This window comes from Ranitomeya imitator, chromosome 4 (assembly GCF_032444005.1).
Source record: "Ranitomeya imitator isolate aRanImi1 chromosome 4, aRanImi1.pri, whole genome shotgun sequence".
In the NCBI taxonomy this organism is placed as follows: Eukaryota; Metazoa; Chordata; class Amphibia; order Anura; family Dendrobatidae; genus Ranitomeya; species Ranitomeya imitator.
In genome coordinates this window covers 66,477,180-66,503,778 of record NC_091285.1, presented here as the reverse complement: position 1 = coordinate 66,503,778, position 26,599 = coordinate 66,477,180, and the positions used below count along the sequence as shown (strand labels likewise).

Here is a 26,599-nt window from a genome sequence, read left to right as displayed (position 1 = left end):
CAGGTAAAGCCACTTTTGAACCATAAACAGCGGCAGAGGCGCCTGACCTGGGCTACAGAGAAGCAGCACTGGACTGTTGCTAAGTGGTCCCAAGTACTTTTTTCTGATGAAAGCAAATTTTGCATGTCATTCGGAAATCAAGGTGCCAGAGTCTGGAAGAAGACTGGGGAGAAGGAAATGCCAAAATGCCTGAAGTCCAGTGTCAAGTACCCACAGTCAGTGATGGTGTGGGGTGCCATGTCAGCTGCTGGTGTTGGTCCACTGTGTTTCATCAAGGGCAGGGTCAATGCAGCTAGCTATCAGGAGATTTTGGAGCACTTCATGCTTCCATCAGCTGAAATGCTTTATGGAGATGAAGATTTCATTTTTCAGCACGACCTGGCACCTGCTCACAGTGCCAAAACCACTGGTAAATGGTTTACTGACCATGGTATTACTGTGCTCAATTGGCCTGCCAACTCTCCTGACCTGAACCCCATAGAGAATCTGTGGGATATTGTGAAGAGAAAGTTGAGAGACGCAAGACCCAACACTCTGGATGAGCTTAAGGCGGCTATTGAAGCATCCTGGGCCTCCATAACATCTCAGCAGTGTCACAGGCTGATTGCCTCCATGCCACGCCGCATTGAAGCAGTCATTTCTGCCAAAGGATTCCCGACCAAGTATTGAGTGCATAACTGAACATTATTATTTGTTGGTTTTTTTGTTTGTTATTAAAAAACACTTTTATTTGATTGGATGGGTGAAATATGCTAATTTATTGAGACAGGTTTTTTGGGTTATCAGGAGTTGTATGCCAAAATCATCAGTATTAAAACAATAAAAGACCTGACAAATTTCAGTTGGTGGATAATGAATCTATAATATATGAAAGTTTAATTGTAATCATTACATTATGGTAAATAATGAAATTTAACACTATATGCTAATTTTTTGAGAAGGACCTGTATATTGCCCAGTTATGTAATAAACCAAAAACTAATAGGGACAGAGCAAAAAAATATTATTAACGACCATAAAGAGCAAAAATTGCCCCTAAAATATAACTTTTATTGTATTGGGTAAAAAATGACCTATTAAAGGGTCAGGAGACAAGTTAACCTTAACAATATAAACTTAACTCTAAAAAAGGATAGAGGTATAACAGGTGAGGGGGTGCTCTCTCCCTACCTTACCCTACCTTACCGCGGAGGTTGGCACCCTAAGTTCGACATGGCGCCCCCACTCGACGACGGCTCTCCCTTAAGACCCTAAGGGGGACTAACAAAGAAACACCACCAATACCAAATACACAAAAATGTTCACAGATGCTTAGTGAGTCATCAATTCCCTAGTTATATACCACATTTAGAAAAAAATGTAGGGATATATTTGATCCATAGTTAGATCATGGTCACAGAAAAAGTATTAGTACAGATGGTACTTACAGTATCAGTTTGGGATGGGCAACAAACTGATAAGTACCATCTGTATTAATACTTTTTCTGTGAACATTTTTGTGCCCTTATATTTGTGGGTATACTGTGACTCATGATATCTGGTAATCTGACCATTTAATCTACCAGAAACAGTGTATTTTTAGTGCCTCCTTGACTATAGTGAGAGGTATTAGATGTATTATTGATATATGATATGGCACAACTAGCAAACGTATTGTTATAAGATTATTCTATATCTCTGCTCACAGCTGCACCTTAGTTATAAGGTATCAGGACTCATTTAAATAGGAATCCTGAAAAAAAAAAAAACTTGTATATGAAAAATTGGTATATACCTATGCAGGTGTTATTTAACCCTGCTGTTCTGTTCGGTCTGGGGAGACCTATTTTGAACTTTGGTATTTTTTGGGGTGTTCAAGATGCGGTTCTGAAACTTGTGGTTGATTGACTTAAATGAGGATGGGTCGGTCGGCCACGGGTTTCAGAGCCGCATCTTGAATATTTTAAAGAATATTGAAGTTCAAAGTCGGTCATTTTTGACCAACAGAACAGCAGGGTTAAGCTTAACTTTTAAAAGCACATTAGCACTTTAAATATACTGGTGTGGGTGGTGGTGTTTCTTTGTTAGTCTCCCTTAGGGTCTTAAAGGAGAGCCATCGTCGAGTGGGGGCGCCATGTCAAATTTAGGGTGCCAACCTCCGCGGTAAGGTAGGGTAAGGTAGGGAGAGAGCACCCCCTCACCTGTTATACCTCTATCCTTTTTTAGAGTTAAGTTTATATTGTTAAGGTTAACTATAGTCTCCTGACCCTTTAATAGGTCATTTTTTACCCAATACAATAAAAGTTATATTTTAGGGGCAATTTTTGCTCTTTATGCCCAGCTACATAGTATATTGCCCAGTCACGTAGTATATTGCCCATACATTTCAAAAACCTGACCGGCACATCCAAACATAGACTCAGTGTGAACAGGTGCTGAACCTAGAGTCGCCAACTCGTATATAGTTAAATAAATAAGGCAGCACACTGCAGCGCTGAAACATGCAAATATGAAACACGAAAATTAAACTGCATTACTGCACTAGAAATATGAAAAATAAGAGCGTTTAGCGCATAAAAATGGCCAAATTTATGTGTACCTGGTAGCCCCTTTACGGCATCTCTCTCATACCAGGTCCTACGCTTGCCTTACCTCGCTGAGAATAAACGTCTCCATCTGAATGGGTACATGTGAAACCTCTTCTTAGACTAAAATTCTCACTCTCTGTGGAGGGGTATTGGACCTGATGTAATTAAAACACCTGTGGCTAGGAGGCGGAGTGCACGATCAGAAGGCTAGAGAATACATTTCAAAAACCTGACCGGCACATCCAAACATAGACTCAGTGTGAACAGGTGCTGAACCTAGAGTCACTAACTCGTATATAGTTAAATAAATAAGGCGGCACACTGCAGCGCTGAAACATGCAAATATGAAACACGAAAATTAGACTGCATTACTGCACTAGAAATATGAAAAATGAGAGCGTTTAGCGCATAAAAATGGCCACATTTATGTGTACCTGGTAGCCCCTTTACGGCATCTCTCTTATACCAGTAGTATATTGCCCAGTCACGTAGTATATTGCCCAGTCAAGTAGTATATTGCACAGGCCACGTAGTATATTGCCCAGTCACGTAGTATTTTGAACCGGCCACGTAGTATATTGCCCAGTCACGTAGTATATTGCCCAGTCACGTAGTATATTGCACAGGCCACGTAGTATTGCCCAGTCACGTAGTATATTGCACAGCCCACGTAGTATATTGCCCAGTCACGTAGTATATTGCCCAGTCACGTAGTATATTGCACAGGCCATGTAGTATATTGCCCAGTCACGTAGTATTTTGCACCGGCCACGTAGTATATTGCCCAGTCACGTAGTATATTGTCCAGCCACGTAGTATATTGTCCAGCCACGTAGTATATTGTCCAGCCACGTAGTATATTGTCCAGCCACGTAGTATATTGCCCAGTCACGTAGTATATTGCCCAGTCACGTAGTATATTGTCCAGCCACGTAGTATGTTGCCCAGTCACGTAGTATATTGCCCAGTCACGTAGTATATTGCACAGCTATGTAGTATATTGCACAGGCCACGTAGTATATTGCCCAGCCACGTAGTATGTTGCCCAGTTACGTAGTATACTGCCCAATCACGTAGTATATTGCCCAGTCACGTAGTATATTGCCCAGTCACGTAGTATATTTCACAGGCCACGTAGTATATTGCCCAGTCACGTAGTATATTGCACAGCCCATGTAGTATATTGCCCTGTCACGTAGTATATTGCTCAGTCATGTAGTATATTGCCCAGTCACGTAGTATATTGCACAGGCCACGTAGTATATTGCCCAGTCACGTAGTATATTGCACAGCCCACATAGTATATTGCCCAGCCACGTAGTATATTGCCCAGTCACGTAGTATATTGCACAGGCCACGTAGTATATTGCCCAGTCACGTAGTATTTTGCACAGGCCACGTAGTATATTGCCCAGCCACGTAGTATATTGCCCAGCGACGTAGTATACAGCACAGAGCATATTGCCCAGCCATGTAGTATATTGCCCAGTTACGTGGTATATTGTCCAGTGACGTAGTATACAGCACAGAGCCACGTAGTATATTGCACAGCGACATAGTATACAGCACAGAACCATGTAGTATATTGCCCAGTCACGTAGTATATTGCCCAGCTACGTATGTCACAGGTTAAAAAATAAACATATACTCTCCTTCCGATCTGAGGGCCCCTTGCAGTTCTGTCGCCAGCTCCCGGTCCCAGGGTGTGATGACGTCACAGTCACATGACCGTGAAGTCATGGCAGGTCCTTCTCGCGCAGGCCCTGTGATGACGTCGCTTCAAGCCTGAGAAATTAGTTGTGGTTTGTCATTGTTTATACCATACGGCATGATTATAGAGCGGTCCACATTGTGTTTTTAAATGTTTTTAACTACTGCTATTCAGCTTGGGTGTTCCCAATTTTATAGGCATGCTTTTTCTTCTTTATTGCTATACTCTGAGGGGGCTACATTATACTCTGAGGGGGCTGCATTAAACTCGGGGGGTGCATTGTACTCTGAAGGGGCTACATTATACTCTGAAAGGACTGCATTATGTGTATGTGGGGTGCTGCATTATACTCTGAGGGGGCTGCATTATACTCGGGGGTGCATTATACTCTGAAGGGGCTACATTATACTCTGAGGGGGGCTGCATTATGATTTATGATAGGACTACATTATACTCTATGAAGGGGCCACTTCGGAATAGTGCAAAGTTTTCCTCTTAGCCATTCTTAGGTGTTTTTAGCTTTGTGCTTTGGGTCATTATCCTGTTGCAAGACCCATGACCTGCGACTGAGACCAAGCTTTCTGACACTGGGCAGCACATTTCTCTCTAGAATACCTTGATAGTCTTGAGATTTCATTGTACCCTGCACAGATTCTAGACACTCTGTGCCAGATGCAGCAAAGCAGCCCCAGAACATAACAGAACCTCCTCCATGTTTCACAGTAGGGACAATGTTCTTTTCTTGATATGCTTCATTTTTCCATCTTTATACCATGTTCCAAATTATTATGCAAATGATATTTTTCTCGTATTTTCCTAAATGGTCGGTGCAAATGACAGTCAGTCTAATAAAAGTGATCACCCGCTAGAGTATACATCGAATTTTATTGAAGAAACCTCCCAATGGTAACAGTATAATCTCCAAAATGAAAAAAAAATCAAAATGAGCTGTCTACTATTAGGCACAGTAGAATTTTTAAACATTTGATATGTTTTAAAGAACTGAAAATGCTCATTTGTGGAATTTGCAGCATTAGGAGGTCACATTCACTGAACAAAAAGCTATTTAGCTCCAAAACACCCTAACAGGCCAAGTTACATGTTAACATAGGACCCCTTCTTTGATATCACCTTCACAAGTCTTGCATCCATTGAACTTGTGAGTTTTTGGAGAGCTTCTGCTTGTATTTCTTTGCATGAAGTCAGAATAGCCTCCCAGAGCTGCTGTTTTGATGTGAACTGCCTCCCACCCTCATAGATCTTTTGCTTGATGATACTCCAAAGGTTCTCTATAGGGTTGAGGTCAGGGAAAGATGGTGGCCACACCATGAGTTTATCTCCTTTTATGCCCAGAGCAGCCAATGACTCAGACGTATTCTTTGCAAATGGTGCATTGTCATGCATGAAGATGATTTTGCTCCTGAAGGCACCTTTCTGCTTTTTATAACATGGAAGAAAGTTGTCAGTCAGAAACTCTATATACTTTGCAGAGGTCATTTTCACACCTTCAGGAACCTTAAAGAGCCCTACCAGCAGTTTCCCCATGATTTTGGCCCAAAACATGACTCCTCCACCTTGCTGACGTCGCAGCCTTGATGGGACATGGTGGCCATCCACCAAACATCCACTAATCCATCCATCTGGACCATCTAGGGTTGCTCGACACTCATCAGTAAACAAGACTGTTTGAAAATTAGTCTTCATGTATGTATGTGTCCACTACAACCATTTCTGCTTGTGAGCACTGTTTAGGGGTGGCCGAATAGTAGGTTTATGCACCACAGCAAGCCTTTGAAGGATCCTACACCTTGAGGTTCGAGGGACTCCAGAGGCACCAGCAGCTTCAAATATCTGTTTGCAGGTTTGTAATGTCTTTTTAGCAGCTGCTCTCTTAATCCAATGAACTTGCCTGGCAGAAACCTTCCTCATTGTGCCTTTATCTGCACGAACACGTCTGTGCTCAGATTCAGTCACAAATCTCTTAACAGTACGATGATCACGCTTAAGTTTTCGGGAAATATCTAATGTTTTCATCCCTTGACCAAGGCATTGTACTATTTGATGCTTTTCGGCAGCAGAGAGATCCTTTTTCTTTCCCATGTTACTTGAAAACTGTGGCCTGCTTAGTAATGTGGAGCATTTTTAAGTAGTTTTCCTTTAATTAGAATCACCTGGAGAACTAATTATCACATGTGTTTAAGATTTATTTCTGTGATCCATTGAGCCCTGAGACACAATACCATCCATGAGTTTATTTGAAAAACAAAACAATTAAGTCTTTATGACACTTAAATCCAATTTGCATAATAATTTGGAACATGGTGTGAACATAGAGCTGATGTGCCTCGCCAAAAAGTTACATCTGTCATCTGTCCGTAGGACATTTTCCCAGAAGCTTTGTGGCTTGTCAACATGTAGTTTGGCAAATTCCGTTCTGGCTGTTTAATAATTTTTTTCAACAATGGTGTCCTCCTTGGTCGTCTCCCATGAAGTTCACTTTGGCTCATACAACGATGGATAATGTGATCTGACACTGATGTTCCTTGAGATTGAAGTTCACCTTTAATCTGTTTAGAAGTTTTTCTGGGCTTTTTTGCTACTATTCGTATTATCCGTCTCTTTGATTTGTCATCAATTTTCCTCCTGCGGCCACACGCAGGGAGGTTGGCTACAGTCCCATGGATCTTAAATTTCTGAATAACATGTGCAACTGTAGTCACAGGAACATCAATCTGCTTGGAGATGGTCTTATAACTTTTACCTTTAACATGTTTGTCTATAATTTTCTTTCTAATCTCCTGAGACAACTCTTTCCTTCGCTTCTTCTGGTCCATGTTGAGTGTGATACACACCATGTCACCAAACAGCACAGTGAGTATCTGTGGCCCCTATATACAGGCCCACTCATTGACTCCAAGATTGTAGACACCTGTGATGCTAGGTAGTGGACACACCTTGATTTAACATGTCCCTTTTGTCACATTATTTTCCTGGGTACCATCATTTCTGTCCAGGCCTATTCCTTGAGTTTTATTTTATTTATTTTTTTATTCTGTGGAAGCATGGTTGAAAAGCAATGTCTGACTTTCATTTGTTCACTTTCATACATCTTTTATTTATTATTACTTTTGTCAGATTCAAGTTATTTCTGTGACCATTGTTTTTCTGTCATTAAACGAGGGGTACCAACAATTATGACCACGTGTGTAAATACAACAGAAATGGTTCTGTATGATGGAGCAATATGTGAGCATTTGGGGCCCCACTTTAAACCTTGGCCCAGGGCCCCACTTTGTCTAATAGCAGTCCCGCTCCTATGAGGCCTCAGACTAATACAGGTTTGTCAACCCCACCTTATATATATCCTTGACTATAAGGCCGGTGTCACACTTGCGAGTTTTACGGACGTAAGAGCGCAGAAACTACGTCCGTAAAACTCGCAAAACATACGGCACAATTATTCTCTATGCCCCTGCTCCTATCTGCCGTATTAAACTGATCAGTATTATACGGCTTTCTACGGCCATAGAAAATCGCAGCATGCTGCGTTTGTCACCGTATTGCGCAAATAAAACGTCAATGAAAGTCTGTGGGGGCGAGGAAAATACGGATTACACACGGACCAGCAGTGTGACGTGCGAGGAATACGCAGCGCTGTTAGAGAGAAAAGCCGGCAATTCAGTGCGGTGTACAGTAAAATCACACTGACAGCTTACAGTAGAATAGGTAGAATAAATGTGTACACATAGAATAGGTATATATATATATATATATGTCAGTGAGACACATATATATATATATATTAATATTTCATCCAGCGCGATATAGCAGAAAGCCGGTAATTCAATTACCGGCTTTTGCTTTCTCCTTCCTAAACCCGACATGATATGAGACATGGTTTACATACAGTAAACCATCTCATATCCCCATTTTTTTTGCATATTCCACACTACTAATGTTAGTAGTGTGTATATGCAAAATTTGTCCGTTCTAGCTAGTAAATTAAAGGGTCAAATGGTGGAAAAAATTGGCGTGGGCTCCCGCACAATTTTCTCCGCCAGAGTAGTAAAGCCAGTGACTGAGGGCAGATATTAATAGCCTGGAGAGGGTCCATGGTTATTGGCCCCCCCCCCTGGCTAAAAACACCTGCCCCCAGCCACCCCAGAAAAGGCACATCTGGAAGATGCGCCTATTCTGGCACTTGGCCACTCTCTTCCCATTCCCGTGTAGCGGTGGGATATGGGGTAATGAAGGGTTAATGTCACCTTGCTATTGTAAGGTGACATTAAGCCAAATTAATAATGGAGAAGCGTCAATTATGACACCTATCCATTATTAATCCAATACTAGTAAAGGGTTAAAAAAAACACACACACACATAATTAAAAATTAATTTAATGAAAAAATCACAAAGGTTGTTGTATTAATTTATTCTACTCTCAATCCACTCACTGAAGACCCTCGATCTGTAATTAAAAAAAATAAAATAAACCAACAATATACATACCTTCCGAGGATCTGTCACGTCCAACGATGTAAATCCATCTGAAGGGGTTAAAATATTTTGCAGCCACGAGCTTTGCTAATGCAACGTTGCTCATGTCTGCAAAACCCCGGAGAATGAAGGTAAAGTAGGTCATTGACCTATATTTACCTGCATTTGCGGTGAGGCGCCCTCTGCTGGCTGTTCCTAGATCGTGGGAACTTTCCTAGAAAGCTCCCAGGCTCGAGATCATAAGAGGCGCCCTCTGCTGGTTGTCCTCATATGAACTCGAGCCAATTCATACCCTTGTATAGGCGTATGTCAGTTTTGCAAGCCTGCGATAAAAACACGCAGTACGGATGACATACGGATTACATACGGAGGATGCCATGCGCAAAAAACGCTGAAACACCCTGCCTACGGAGGAGCTACGGACCACTATTTTCGGGACTTTTCAGCGTATTACGGCCGTAATATACGGACCGTATTTTCATACGCTGTGTGTGACGCCGGCCTAACAGCTACAAGTTTTAGAAAAACATACACAGCCAGCAGACATTATTATCAGCAATCAAGATGGAATGCTCATGATCGGATAGCAGTAACCTGGAGGGAAAAGGGACAATCTACAGATTTACATCATTTCTATTTCATCTTGCAAATTACAGAAGTAGAATGACGTTCTAGCTGTATGAAACCCCAAGTAGATGTGGAAGATAGTGAAGTAACGCAGCTCCTTAATTCACTTCTAGATGCTTTAAGTCTAATGATTGTATAGCCAGAGAATTCCCAATTGCCCTGCAATCCATGCCCAGCAGGCCACCACGGGCCCATTCTAAGGATACATGCACGTCCCATTGGAGGAGCCATTTCGGCCACACATTTATGGCATATCCTTTCCTTGTATTCTCATCTCCTTTAGATACAACATAAATGTTATGTCCTTAAGGCTATGTGCACACGATGCAGATTTTGCTGCGGATCCGCAGCAGTTTCCCATGAGTTTACAGTACAATGTAAACCTATGGGAAACAAAAAACGCTGTGCCCATGCTGCAGAAAAAAATGTGCGGAAACGCAGCGTTTTATTTTCTGCAGCATGTCAATTCTTTGTGCGGAATCCGCAGCGTTTTTACTTCTGCTCCAATAGAAAACTGCAGATGTAAATCCGCAGCGGAATCCGCAATAGAAAACGCGATAAATCCGCAGTAAAAATCGCAGCGGATTTTCAGAGCTCTATACGTGTGCACATAACATTAAACAGAAAAAGGTGAGAAACTACATCCCTGCCTTGTGGGCTCTAATTTTATTGGTTTTGGTACAAATCTCTAATATTTTAATTGTTGGAAAAAACATAATATGCAGATATGTGGCTCTCAGCTAAAGATACCGCACAGTGTATAGGAACATAGGTAGAGCAGCCTATAGACAACACTATAAATAAAGTGTCCTGCCCCAGTACTGTGCGGCTCTGTGCTGGGGCTCTGCCAGGTCCCCTCCTTCCACTGACCTCACCGACACACTGACCTACTTTACAGAGAGAAACACACGGGCAGGGAGGGAGTGAGGAGCCTGGATGTGGCAGCCTGAGCTCACACCCTGCAGACAGCCAGAGCCGGAGACACACAGCCGAGGTAGGTCCGGCCATTGTGGCCACTGGCACTGACATATGGTGACTGGCACTGATATATGGCCACTGGCACTGATATATGGCGACTGGCACTGATATATGGCGACTGGCACTGATATATGGCCACTGGCACTGATATATGGCCACTGGCACTGATATATGGCGACTGGCACTGATATATGGCGACTGGCACTGATATATGGCCACTGGCACTGATATATGGCGACTGGCACTGATATATGGCCACTGGCACTGATATATGGCGACTGGCACTGATATATGGCGACTGGCACTGATATATGACGACTGGCACTGATATATGGCCACTGGCACTGATATATGGCCACTGGCACTGATATATGGCCACTGGCACTGATATATGGCGACTGGCACTGATATATGGCGACTGGCACTGTTATATGGCCACTGGCACTGATATATGGCGACTGGCACTGATATATGGCCACTGGCACTGATATATGGCCACTGGCACTGATATATGGCGACTGGCACTGATATATGGCCACTGGCACTGATACATGGCGACTGGCACTGATATATGACGACTGGCACTGATATATGGCGACTGGCACTGATATATCACGACTGGCACTGATATATGACGACTGGCACTGATATATGGCGACTGGCACTTATATATGGCGACTGGCACTAATATATGGCCACTGGCACTGATATATGGCGACTGGCACTGATATATGGCGACTGGCACTGATATATGGCGACTGGCACTAATATATGGCCACTGGCACTGAGGTATGACGACTGGCACTGATACATGGCCACTGGCACTGATATATATCGACTGGCACTGATACATGGCCACTGGCACTGATACATGGCCAATGGCACTGATATATGGCGACTGGCACTGATATATGGCGACTGGCACTGATATATGGCGACTGGCACTGACATATGGCGACTGGCACTGATATATGGCGACTGGCACTGATATATCGCCACTGGCACTGATATATGGCCACTGGCACTGATATATGGCCACTGGCACTGATATATGGCGACTGGCACTGATATATGGCGACTGGCACTGATATATGACGACTGGCACTGATATATGGCCACTGGCACTGATATATGGCCACTGGCACTGTTATATGGCCACTGGCACTGATATATGGCCACTGGCACTGATATATGGCCACTGGCACTGATATATGGCCACTGGCACTGATATATGGCGACTGGCACTGATATATGGCGACTGGCACTGATATATGGCGACTGGCACTGATATATGACGACTGGCACTGATGTATGGCCACTAGCACTGATATATGGTGTCTGGCACTGTTATATGGCCACTGGCACTGATATATGGCGACTGGCACTGATATATGGCCACTGGCACTGATATATGGCCACTGGCACTGATATATGGCGACTGGCACTGATATATGACGACTGGCACTGATATATGGCGACTGGCACTGATATATGGCGACTGGCACTGATATATGGCCACTGGCACTGATATATTGTGACTGGCACTGATATATGACGACTGGCACTGATATATGGCGACTCGCACTGATATATGGCCACTGGCACTGATATATGGCCACTGGCCCTGATATATGGCCACTGGCACTGATATATGGCGACTGGCACTGATATATGGCCACTGGCCCTGATATATGGCGACTGGCACTGATATATGGCCACTGGCACTGATATATGGCGATTGGCACTGATATATGGCCACTGGCGCTGATATATGGCGATTGGCACTGATATATGGCCACTGGCGCTGATATATGGCCACTGGCGCTGATATATGGCCACTGGCGCTGATATATGGCCACTGGCACTGATATATGACGACTGGCACTGATATATGGCGACTTGCACTGATATATGGCCACTGGCACTGATATATGGCGACTGGCACTGATTTATGGCCACTGGCACTGATATATGGCGACTGGCACTGATATATGACGACTGGCACTGATATATGGCGACTGGCACTGATATATGACGACTGGCACTGATATATGACGACTGGCACTGATATATGGCGACTGGCACTTATATATGGCGACTGGCACTAATATATGGCCACTGGCACTGATATATGGCGACTGGCACTGATATATGGCGACTGGCACTGATATATGGCGACTGGCACTGATATATGGCGACTGGCACTGATATATGGCCACTGGCCCTGATATATGGCCACTGGCACTGATATATGGCGACTGGCACTGATATATGGCGACTGGCACTGATATATGGCCACTGGCACTGATATATTGTGACTGGCACTGATATATCACGACTGGCACTGATATATGGTGACTCGCACTGATATATGGCCACTGGCACTGATATATGGCGACTGGCACTGATATATGGCCACTGGCCCTGATATGTGGCGACTGGCACTGATATATGGCGACTTGTTATGTTTGCTAATGACAGGTGTTATGAAGGCAATCCAGAAACACAGTGTGCTTAGCGATCAGAGCGCACACAGTGATCTGACAAATACCCAAAAATACAAGAACGAGCTCTGAGACGTGGAAACTCTGTAGACTGCACACCTGATCCTATCCTAAACACAACTAAAAGCGGCTGTGGATTGCGCCTAACAACTACCTAGGCAACTCGGCACAGCCTAAGAAACTAGCTAGCCTGAAGATAGAAAAATAGGCCTGACTTGCCCCAGAGAAATTCCCCAAAGGAAAAGGCAGCCCCCCACATATAATGACTGTGAGTAAGATGAAAAGACAAAACGTAGGGATGAAATAGATTCAGCAAAGTGGGGCCCGATATTCTAGGACAGAGCGAGGACAGTAAAGCGAACTTTGCAGTCTACAAAAAACCCTAAAGCAAAACCACGCAAAGGGGGCAAAAAAAAACCACCGTGCCGAACTAACGGCACGGCGGTACACCCTTTGCGTCTCAGAGCTTCCAGCAAAACAAAAGACAAGCTGGACAGAAAAAAAGCAACCAAAAAAGCAAAAGGCACTTAGCTATACAGAGCAGCAGGTCACAGGAACAATCAGGAGAAGCTCAGATCCAACACTGAAACATTGACAAGGAGCAAGGATAGCAGCATCAGGCGGAGTTAAGTAATGAAGCAGTTAACGAGCTCACCAGAACACCTGAGGAAGGAAGCTCAGAAGCTGCAGTACCACTTGTGACCACAGGAGTGAATTCAGCCACAGAATTCACAACAGTACCCCCCCCCTTGAGGAGGGGTCACCGAACCCTCACCAGAGCCCCCAGGCCGACCAGGATGAGCCGCATGAAAGGCACGAACAAGATCGGAAGCATGAACATCAGAGGCAAAAACCCAGGAATTATCTTCCTGAGCATAACCCTTCCATTTAACCAGATACTGGAGTTTCCGTCTAGGAACACGAGAATCCAAAATCTTCTCCACAATATACTCCAATTCCCCCTCCACCAAAACCGGGGCAGGAGGCTCAACAGATGGAACCATAGGTGCCACGTATCTCCGCAACAACGACCTATGGAATACATTATGTATGGAAAAGGAGTCTGGGAGGGTCAAACGAAAAGACACAGGATTGAGAACCTCAGAAATCCTATACGGACCAATAAAACGAGGTTTAAATTTAGGAGAGGAAACCTTCATAGGAATATGACGAGAAGATAACCAAACCAGATCCCCAACACGAAGTCGGGGACCCACACGGCGTCTGCGATTAGCGAAAAGTTGAGCTTTCTCCTGGGACAAGATCAAATTGTCCACTACCTGAGTCCAGATCTGCTGCAACCTATCCACCACAGAATCCACACCAGGACAGTCCGAAGACTCAACCTGTCCTGAAGAGAAACGAGGATGGAACCCAGAATTGCAAAAAAATGGAGAAACCAAGGTAGCCGAGCTGGCCCGATTATTAAGGGCGAACTCAGCCAACGGCAAAAAGGACACCCAATCATCCTGGTCTGCAGAAACAAAACATCTCAGATATGTTTCCAAGGTCTGATTGGTTCGTTCGGTCTGGCCATTAGTCTGAGGATGGAAAGCCGAGGAAAAGGATAGGTCAATGCCCATCCTACCACAAAAGGCTCGCCAAAACCTTGAAACAAACTGGGAACCTCTGTCAGAAACAATATTCTCAGGAATGCCATGCAACCGAACCACATGCTGAAAGAACAAAGGTACCAAATCAGAGGAGGAAGGCAATTTAGCCAAGGGCACCAAATGGACCATTTTAGAAAAGCGATCACAGACCACCCAAATGACTGACATCTTTTGAGAAACGGGAAGGTCAGAAATGAAATCCATCGAAATATGTGTCCAAGGCCTCTTTGGGACCGGCAAGGGCAAAAGCAACCCACTGGCACGAGAACAGCAGGGCTTAGCCCTAGCACAAATCCCACAGGACTGCACAAAAGTACGTACATCCCGTGACAGAGATGGCCACCAGAAGGATCTAGCCACTAACTCTCTGGTACCAAAGATTCCAGGATGACCAGCCAACACCGAACAATGAAGTTCAGAGATAAGTTTATTAGTCCACCTATCAGGGACGAACAGTTTCTCTGCTGGACAAAGATCAGGTTTATTCGCCTGAAATTTTTGCAGCACCCGCCGCAAATCAGGGGAGATGGCAGACACAATGACTCCTTCCTTGAGGATACCCGCTGGCTCAGATAAACCCGGAGAGTCGGGCACAAAACTCCTAGACAGAGCATCCGCCTTCACATTTTTAGAGCCCGGAAGGTACGAAATCACAAAGTCGAAGCGGGCAAAAAATAACGACCAACGGGCCTGTCTAGGATTCAAGCGCTTGGCAGACTCGAGATAAGTCAAGTTCTTATGATCAGTCAATACCACCACGCGATGCTTAGCTCCTTCAAGCCAATGACGCCACTCCTCGAATGCCCACTTCATGGCCAGCAACTCTCGATTGCCCACATCATAATTACGCTCAGCGGGCGAAAACTTCCTGGAAAAGAAAGCACATGGTTTCATCACTGAGCAATCAGAACCTCTCTGTGACAAAACCGCCCCTGCTCCAATCTCAGAAGCATCAACCTCGACCTGAAACGGAAGAGAAACATCTGGCTGACACAACACAGGGGCAGAACAAAAACGACGCTTCAACTCCTGAAAAGCTTCCACAGCAGCAGAAGACCAATTAACCAAATCAGCACCCTTCTTGGTCAAATCGGTCAATGGTTTGGCAATGCTAGAAAAATTACAGATGAAGCGACGATAAAAATTAGCAAAGCCCAGGAACTTTTGCAGACTTTTCAGAGATGTCGGCTGAATCCAATCCTGGATGGCTTGGACCTTAACTGGATCCATCTCGATAGTAGAAGGGGTAAAGATGAACCCCAAAAATGAAACTTTCTGCACACCGAAGAGACACTTTGATCCCTTCACAAACAAAGAGTTAGCACGCAGGACCTGAAAAACCATTCTGACCTGCTTCACATGAGACTCCCAATCATCTGAGAAGATCAAAATGTCATCCAAGTAAACAATCAGGAATTTATCCAGATACTCACGGAAGATGTCATGCATAAAAGACTGAAACACAGATGGAGCATTGGCAAGTCCGAACGGCATCACTAGATACTCAAAATGACCCTCGGGCGTATTGAATGCAGTTTTCCATTCATCTCCTTGCCTGATTCTCACTAGATTATACGCACCACGAAGATCTATCTTAGTGAACCAACTAGCCCCCTTAATCCGAGCAAACAAGTCAGATAACAATGGCAAGGGATACTGAAATTTAACAGTGATCTTATTAAGAAGGCGGTAATCAATACACGGTCTCAGCGAACCATCCTTCTTGGCTACAAAGAAGAACCCTGCTCCCAGTGGTGATGACGATGGGCGAATATGTCCCTTCTCCAGGGATTCCTTCACATAACTGCGCATAGCGGCGTGTTCGGGCACGGATAAATTAAATAATCGACCTTTAGGGAATTTACTACCAGGAATCAAATTGATAGCACAATCACAATCCCTATGCGGAGGTAGAGCATCGGACTTGGGCTCTTCAAATACATCCTGATAATCAGACAAGAACTCTGGGACCTCAGAAGGGGTGGATGACAAAATCGACAAAAATGGAACATCACCATGTACCCCCTGACAACCCCAGCTGGATACCGACATGGAATTCCAATCCAATACTGGATTATGGGTTTGTAGCCATGGCAACCCCAACACGACCACATCATGCAGATTATGCAACACCAGAAAGCGAATAACTTCCTGATGTGCAGGAGCCATGTACATGGTCAGCTGGGCCCAGTATTGAGGTTTATTCTTGGCCAAAGGTGTAGCATCAATTCCTCTCAATGGAATAGGACACCGCAAAGGCTCCAAGAAAAACCCACAACGTTTAGCATAATCCAAATCCATCAGATTCAGGGCAGCGCCCGAATCCACAAACGCCATGACAGAAAACGACGACAAAGAGCATATCAAGGTAATGGACAGAAGGAATTTGGACTGTACAGTACCAATGACGGCAGACCTAGCGGACCGCTTAGTGCGCTTAGGACAATCAGAAATAGCATGAGTGGAATCACCACAGTAGAAACACAGACCATTCAGACGTCTGTATTCCTGCCGTTCAACTCTAGTCATAGTCCTATCGCACTGCATAGGCTCAGGTTTAACCTCAGGCAGTACTGCCAAATGGTGCACAGATTTACGCTCGCGCAAGCGTCGACCGATCTGAATGGCCAAAGACAAAGACTCATTCAAACCAGCAGGCATAGGAAATCCCACCATGACATCCTTAAGAGCCTCAGAGAGACCCTTTCTGAACAAAGCTGCCAGCGCAGATTCATTCCACTGAGTGAGTACTGACCATTTCCTAAATTTCTGACAATATACTTCTATATCATCCTGACCCTGGCACAAAGCCAGCAAATTTTTCTCAGCCTGATCCACTGAATTAGGCTCATCGTACAGCAATCCGAGCGCCAGGAAAAACGCATCGACACTACTCAATGCAGCGTCTCCTGGCGCAAGAGAAAATGCCCAGTCTTGAGGGTCGCCGCGCAAAAAAGAAATAATAATCAAAACCTGTTGAATAGGATTACCAGAAGAATGAGGTTTCAAGGCCAGAAATAGCTTACAATTATTTTTGAAACTTAGAAACTTAGTTCTATCTCCAAAAAACAAATCAGGAATAGGAATTCTTGGTTCTAACATAGATTTCTGATCAATAGTATCTTGAATTTTTTGTACATTTATAACGAGATTATCCATTGAAGAGCACAGACCCTGAATATCCATGTCCACACCTGTGTCCAGAATCACCCAAATGTCTAGGGGAAAAAAAAAAAAGTGAACACAGAGCAGAAAAAAAAAAAAAATGATGTCAGAACTTTTTCTTTCCCTCTATTGAGAATCATTAGTTTGGCTCCTTGTACTGTTATGTTTGCTAATGACAGGTGTTATGAAGGCAATCCAGAAACACAGTGTGCTTAGCGATCAGAGCGCACACAGTGATCTGACAAATACCCAAAAATACAAGAACGAGCTCTGAGACGTGGAAACTCTGTAGACTGCACACCTGATCCTATCCTAAACACAACTAAAAGCGGCTGTGGATTGCGCCTAACAACTACCTAGGCAACTCGGCACAGCCTAAGAAACTAGCTAGCCTGAAGATAGAAAAATAGGCCTGACTTGCCCCAGAGAAATTCCCCAAAGGAAAAGGCAGCCCCCCACATATAATGACTGTGAGTAAGATGAAAAGACAAAACGTAGGGATGAAATAGATTCAGCAAAGTGGGGCCCGATATTCTAGGACAGAGCGAGGACAGTAAAGCGAACTTTGCAGTCTACAAAAAACCCTAAAGCAAAACCACGCAAAGGGGGCAAAAAAAAACCACCGTGCCGAACTAACGGCACGGCGGTACACCCTTTGCGTCTCAGAGCTTCCAGCAAAACAAAAGACAAGCTGGACAGAAAAAAAGCAACCAAAAAAGCAAAAGGCACTTAGCTATACAGAGCAGCAGGTCACAGGAACAATCAGGAGAAGCTCAGATCCAACACTGAAACATTGACAAGGAGCAAGGATAGCAGCATCAGGTGGAGTTAAGTAATGAAGCAGTTAACGAGCTCACCAGAACACCTGAGGAAGGAAGCTCAGAAGCTGCAGTACCACTTGTGACCACAGGAGTGAATTCAGCCACAGAATTCACAACAGCGACTGGCACTGATATATGGCCACTGGCCCTGATATATGGCGACTGGCACTGATATATGGCGACTGGCACTGATATATGGCCACTGGCACTGATATATGGCGATTGGCACTGATATGGCCACTGGCGCTGATATATGGCCACTGGCGCTGATATATGGCGACTGGCACTGATATATGGCCACTGGCACTGATATATGGCGATTGGCACTGATATATGGCCACTGGCACTGATATATGGCGACTGGCACTGATATATGGCCACTGGCACTGATGTATGGCGACTGGCACTGATATATGGCCACTGGCGCTGATGTATGGCGACTGGCACTGATATATGGCGACTGGCACTGATATATGGCGACTGGCACTGATATATGGCCACTGGCACTGATATATGGCGATTGGCACTGATATATGGCCACTGGCGCTGATATATGGCCACTGGCGCTGATATATGGCCACTGGCACTGATATATGGCCACTGGCACTGATATATGGCCACTGGCGCTGATATATGGCGACTGGCCCTGATATATGGCCTCTGGCACTGATGTATGGCGACTGGCACTGATATATGGCCACTGGCACTGATATATGACCTCTGGCGCTGATATATGGCCACTGGCACTGATATATGGCCACTGGCACTGATATATATCGATTGGCACTGATACATGGCCACTGGCACTGATATATGGCGACTGGCACTGATATATGGCGACTGGCACTGATATATGGCCAATGGCCCTGATATATGGCCACTGACACTGATATATGGCGACTGGCACTGATATATGGCGACTGGCACTGAAATATGGCCACTGGCACTGATATATTGTGACTGGCACTGATATATGGCCACTGGCACTGATATATGGCCACTGGCCCTGATATATGGCCACTGGCACTGATATATGGCGACTGGCACTGATATATGGCCACTGTTCCTGATATATGGCGACTGGCACTGATATATGGCGACTGGCCCTGATATATGGCCACTGGCCCTGATATATGGCGACTGGCACTGATATATGGCGACTGGGACTCGCACTGATATATGGCCACTGGCACTGATATATGGCCACTGGCCCTGATATATGGCCACTGGCACTGATATATGGCGATTGGCACTGATATATGGCCACTGGCACTGATATATGGCGACTGGCACTGATATATGGCCACTGGCACTGATGTATGGCGACTGGCACTGATATATGGCCACTGGCGCTGATGTATGGCGACTGGCACTGATATATGGCGACTGGCACTGATATATGGCCACTGGCGCTGATATATGGCGACTGGCACTGATATATGGCCACTGGCACTGATATATGGCGATTGGCACTGATATATGGCCACTGGCGCTGATATATGGCCACTGGCGCTGATATATGGCCACTGGCGCTGATATATGGCCACTGGCACTGATATATGGCGATTGGCACTGATATATGGCCACTGGCGCTGATATATGGCGACTGGCCCTGATATATGGCCTCTGGCACTGATGTATGGCGACTGGCACTGATATATGGCCACTGGCACTGATATATGACCTCTGGCGCTGATATATGGCCACTGGCACTGATATATGGCCACTGGCACTGATATATGGCGACTGGCACTGATATATGGCCACTGGCACTGATATATGGCGATTGGCACTGATATATGGCCACTGGCACTGATATATGGCGACTGGCACTGATATATGGCCACTGGCACTGATATATGGCGACTGGCACTGATATATGGCCACTGGCGCTGATATATGGCCACTGGCGCTGATATATGGCGACTGGCACTGATATATGGCCACTGGCGCTGATATATGGCCACTGGCACTGATATATGGCGATTGGCACTGATATATGGCCACTGGCACTGATGTATGGCGACTGGCACTGATATATGGCCACTGGCGCTGATATATGGCGACTGGCACTGATATATGGCGACTGGCACTGATATATGGCCACTGGCACTGATATATGGCGACTGGCACTGATATATGGCGACTGGCACTGATATATGGCGATTGGCACTGATATATGGCGACTGGCACTGATATATGGCGACTGGCACTGATATATGGCGACTGGCACTGATATATGGCGATTGGCACTGATATATGGCCACTGGCGCTGATATATGGCCACTGGCGCTGATATATGGCCACTGGCGCTGATATATGGCCACTGGCGCTGATATATGGCCACTGGCACTGATATATGGCGATTGGCACTGATATATGGCCACTGGCACTGATATATGGCGACTGGCCCTGATATATGGCCTCTGGCACTGATGTATGGCGACTGGCACTGATATATGGCCACTGGCACTGATATATGGCCACTGGCACTGATATTTGGCCACTGGCACTGATATATGGCCACTGGCACTGATATATGGCCACTGGGGCTGCGAGCTCACTTTATGTAGAAGCTGGAAGAAGAACCAAGAACTATTCCCGGGTCACAAGCTCTGCTTTCTCACTGGCTCTGCTACCTTTATACCAGTGCAGACCTGCATATTCCTCCACTATGTGCTCTGGTAATATTTACTGCGTTTAATGTGTATCTGTGTGTGTATCTATGTATGTGTGTTTGTATACCTATATACATATATTACATGTCTAACTTCTTACAAGACAACATGTGTGTGTGTATATATATATATATATATATGTGTGTGTACTGTATATATCTATAATATAACGCTGGGAGCGTCACTCTGTCCGAAGCCCTTATAGACTGCACAAGCGCAAGCGCCGGCGCAGTCTGGCCCCCACAGAGTGACGCAGCCCAGGAGATCGCGGTATGCGTAAGCACTGAACGCACACCGCAGTCTCCAACGGAGAAGCAGGGACGTGCCAGGAGGGTGAGTATGCTATATTCACCTGTCCCGTTCCAGCGCTGTGTGCCGCCCCATCTTCCGGGTCCTCTGCCTGTGACGTTTTCCATTTCAGAGGGCGTGATGACGCGCTTAATGCGCACTGCCCTCAACTGAACAGTCACAGCCAGAGGACCCGGAAGATGGAGCGGCGTGCAGCACTGGAACGGGACAGGTGAATATAGCAAGTGTCGGGGGCCTGAGCTAGCGGCGACTCCGGCACCTGACCCCCACAGCGCGCTGGTGTCCCCGCCTGCTCAGGCTCCCCAGCAATCGGCGCCCAGCGACGATAGGTGAGTATGTTATTTTTTATTTATATATCGCAGCAGTATACGGGGCATATACTATGGAGCATCTTATGGGGGCCATCAACATTTATAAAGCAGTGTACGGAGCATATACTATGGAGCATCTTATGGGGGCCATCAACATTTATGGAGCAGTATACGGGGCATATACTATGGAGCATCTTATGGGGGCCATCAACCATAATGGAGCAGCATACAGGGGATATACTGGAACGGGACAGGTGAATATAGCAAGTGTCGGGGGCCTGAGCTAGCGGCGACTCCGGCACCTGACCCCCACAGCGCGCTGGTGTCCCCGCCTGCTCAGGGCCCCCAGCACTCGGCGCCCAGCGACGATAGGTGAGTATGTTATTTTTTATTTATATATCGCAGCAGTATACGGGGCATATACTATGGAGCATCTTATGGGGGCCATCAACCATAATGGAGCAGCATACAGGGGATATACTGGAGCATCTTATGGGGGCCATGAACCATAATGGAGCAGCATATGAGGCATATACTATGGAGCATCTTATGGGGGCCATCAACCATAATGGAGCAGCATATGAGGCATATACTATGGAGCATCTTATGGGGGCCATCAACCATAATGGAGCAGCATATGGGGCATATACTATGGAGCATCTTATGGGGGCCATCAACCATAATGGAGCAGTGTACGGGGGCATATACTATGGAGCATCTTATGGGGGCCATCAACCATAATGGAGCAGCATACGGGGCATATACTATGGAGCATCTTATGGGGGCCATCAACCATAATGGAGCAGCATACGGGGCATATACTATGGGGCATCTTATGGGGGCCATCAACCATAATGGAGCAGCATATGAGGCATATACTATGGAGCATCTTATGGGGCCATCAACCATAATGGAGCAGCATATGAGGCATATACTATGGGGCATCTTATGGGGGCCATCAACCATAATGGAGCAGCATATGAGGCATATACTATGGAGCATCTTATGGGGGCCATCAACATTTATGGAGCAGTATACGGGGCATATACTATGGAGCATCTTATGAAGGCCATCAACCATAATGGAGCAGCATATGAGGCATATACTATGGAGCATCTTATGGGGGCCATAAACCTTTATGGAGCAGTGTACGGGGCATATAATATGGAGCATCTTATGGGGGCGATCAACCTTTATGGAGCAGCGTATGGGGCATATGGATGGGAGAAGCAAATTACAGAACGGTGGCGCAGGATGGGAGCAGCACATGACAGAATAGGGCAGCACATGACAGAATGGGGGTGCAGGATGGAAGCAGCACATGACAAAACGGTGGCGCAGGATGGGAGCAGCACATGACAGAACGGGGGCGCAGGATGGGAGCAGCACATGACAAGATTAGGGCGCAGGATGGGAGCAGCACATGACAGGATGGGGGCGCAGGATGGGAGCAGCACATGACAGGATGGGGGCGCAGGATGGGAGCAGCACATGACAAGATTAGGGCGCAGGATGGAAGCAACACATATCAGAATGGAGACCATATACCAATATAAATGCTCGCCACCTGGGCATAGAACGGGTTCAATAGCTAGTATATATATACCGTATATATATGTCTATTTATTTGTATATGTGTATGTGTATATATATACAGTGGGGCAAAAAAGTATTTAGTCAGTCAGCAATAGTGCAAGTTCCACCACTTAAAAAGATGAGAGGCGTCTGTAATTTACATCATAGGTAGACCTCAACTATGGGAGACAAACTGAGAAAAAAAAATCCAGAAAATCACATTGTCTGTTTTTTTAACAATTTATTTGCATATTATGGTGGAAAATAAGTATTTGGTCAGAAACAAACAATCAAGATTTCTGGCTCTCACAGACCTGTAACTTCTTCTTTAAGAGTCTCCTCTTTCCTCCACTCATTACCTGTAGTAATGGCACCTGTTTAAACTTGTTATCTGTATAAAAAGACACCTGTGCACACCCTCAAACAGTCTGACTCCAAACTCCACTATGGTGAAGACCAAAGAGCTGTCAAAGGACACCAGAAACAAAATTGTAGCCCTGCACCAGGCTGGGAAGACTGAATCTGCAATAGCCAACCAGCTTGGAGTGAAGAAATCAACAGTGGGAGCAATAATTAGAAAATGGAAGACATACAAGACCACTGATAATCTCCCTCGATCTGGGGCTCCACGCAAAATCCCACCCCGTGGGGTCAGAATGATCACAAGAATGGTGAGCAAAAATACCAGAACCACGCGAGGGGACCTAGTGAATGAACTGCAGAGAGCTGGGACCAATGTAACAAGGCCTACCATAAGTAACACACTACGCCACCATGGACTCAGATCCTGCAGTGCCAGACGTGTCCCACTGCTTAAGCCAGTACATGTCCGGGCCCGTCTGAAGTTTGCTAGAGAGCATTTGGATGATCCAGAGGAGTTTTGGGAGAATGTCCTATGGTCTGATGAAACCAAACTGGAACTGTTTGGTAGAAACACAACTTGTCGTGTTTGGAGGAAAAAGAATACTGAGTTGCATCCATCAAACACCATACCTACTGTAAGGCATGGTGGTGGAAACATCATGCTTTGTGGCTGTTTCTCTGCAAAGGGGCCAGGACGACTGATCCGGGTACATGAAAGAATGAATGGGGCCATGTATCGTGAGATTTTGAGTGCAAACCTCCTTCCATCAGCAAGGCCATTGAAGATGAAACGTGGCTGGGTCTTTCAACATGACAATGACCCAAAGCACACCGCCAGGGCAACGAAGGAGTGGCTTCGTAAGAAGCATTTCAAGGTCCTGGAGTGGCCTAGCCAGTCTCCAGATCTCAACCCTATAGAAAACCTTTGGAGGGAGTTGAAAGTCCGTGTTGCCAAGCGAAAAGCCAAAAACATCACTGCTCTAGAGGAGATCTGCATGGAGGAAAGGGCCAACATACCAATAACAGTGTGTGGCAACCTTGTGAAGACTTACAGAAAACGTTTGACCTCTGTCATTGCCAACAAAGGATATATTACAAAGTATTGAGATGAAATTTTGTTTCTGACCAAATACTTATTTTCCACCATAATATGCAAATAAATTGTTAAAAAAACAGACAATGTGATTTTCTGGATTTTTTTTTCTCAGTTTGTCTCCCATAGTTGAGGTCTACCTATGATGTAAATTACAGACGCCTCTCATCTTTTTAAGTGGTGGAACTTGCACTATTGCTGACTGACTAAATACTTTCTTGCCCCACTGTATATATATATATATATACTTCATATATGTTTAAAGTCTTGTAAGAAAACACATTCATTAAGATGTATATATGTGTCTATATGTGTGTGTGTATATATATATGTATATGTGTGTGTGTGTGTGTGTGTGTGTATGCGTATATATCTACTATATAATTTGCGTATATATCTACTATATAATTGTCTAAGGGTCACTTCCGTCTTTCTGGCTTTCCTTCTTTCTGTCACGGTTATTCATTGGTCACGGCCTCTGTCTGTCATGGAAATCCAAGTCCCTGATTGGTCGCGGCAAAACAGCCACGACCAATCAGCGATGAGCAAAGTCCGGAAGAAAATGGCCGCTCCTTACTGCCCGCAGTCAGTGCCCGGAGCCCGCATACTCCTCTCCAGTCACCGCTCACACAGGGTTAATGCCGGCAGTAACGGACCGTGTTATGCCGCGGGTAACGCACTCCGTAACCGCTGCTATTAACCCTGTATGACCAACTTTTTTACTATTGATGCTGCCTATGTGGCATCACTAGTTAAAAAATGTAATGTTAAAAATAATTAAAAAAAACAAACCTGCTATACTCACCCTCCGTAGTCCGCCGAGCTGCTCGCTCCTGCCGCCATCTTCCCTTCCCGGCGATGCATTGCGAAATTACCCAGAAGACTTAGCGGTCTCGCAAAACCGCTAAGTCATCTGGGTAATTTCGCAATGCATCCTGGGAACGGAAGACGGTGGCAGCCGCGCGCATATCGCCGGAGCTTTGGTGGATCCCAGGGGTGAGTATATAACTATTTTTTATTTTAATTATTTTTTTTAACAGGGATATGGTGCCCACCCTGCTGTATACTACGTGGGCTGTGTTAGATACCGCGTGGCTGCTATATACTACATAGGCAGTGTTATATACTATGTGGGCTGTGTGATATACTCCGTGGGCTGTGCTATATACTGCGTGGGCTGTGCTGTATATTACGTGGCCACTGTTATATACTGCGTAGGCAGTGTTATATACTACGTGGCTGCTATATACTGCGTGGCCAGTGTTATATATTATGTGGCTGCTATATACTGCATGGGCAGTGTTATATACTACGTGGCTGCTATATACTGCGTGGACTGTGTTATATACTACGTGGCTGCTATATACTGCGTGGGCTGTGTTATATACTATGTGGCTGCTATATACTGCGTGGGCAGTGTTATATATTACGTGGCTGCTATATACTGCGTGGGCTGTGCTATTTTTTACGTGGCCAGTGTTATATACTGCGTGGCCTGTGTTATATACTACATCGCCTGTGTTATATACTACGTGGCTGCTATATACTGCGTGGGCTGTGCTATTTTTTACGTGGCCAGTGTTATATACTGCGTGGCCTGTGTTATATACTGCATGGCTGCTATATACTGCGTGGGCTGTGTTATATAGTACGTGGCTATATTATATACTGCGTGGCCACTGTTATATATTGCGTGGCCTGTATTAACGCATCGGGTATTCTACTATATGAATGTATATAGCAGCCACATAGTATATAGCACAGGCCATGTAGTATTTGTCTGCTATAT

General features: G+C 45.3%; 1 protein-coding gene across 3 annotated transcripts in view; it reads left to right on the top strand.

The window, feature by feature from the left end:
• Positions 1 to 26,599, top strand: part of LOC138675500 (F-box/LRR-repeat protein 21-like) — a 93,373-nt gene that overhangs the window by 10,696 nt on the left and 56,078 nt on the right. Inside the window, exon 1 of one of the 3 annotated variants that reach the window (XM_069763797.1) lies at positions 10,307 to 10,394. The exons of 1 other annotated variant lie outside the window; for it this stretch is intronic. In XM_069763797.1, coding sequence (XP_069619898.1) covers positions 10,337 to 10,394 — 58 coding nt within the window. In that variant the 5' untranslated portion in view covers positions 10,307 to 10,336. Of the gene's footprint in view, positions 1 to 10,306; positions 10,395 to 26,599 lie in introns of those variants that run through there. One more of the 3 variants, XM_069763798.1, reaches the window with a different exon arrangement.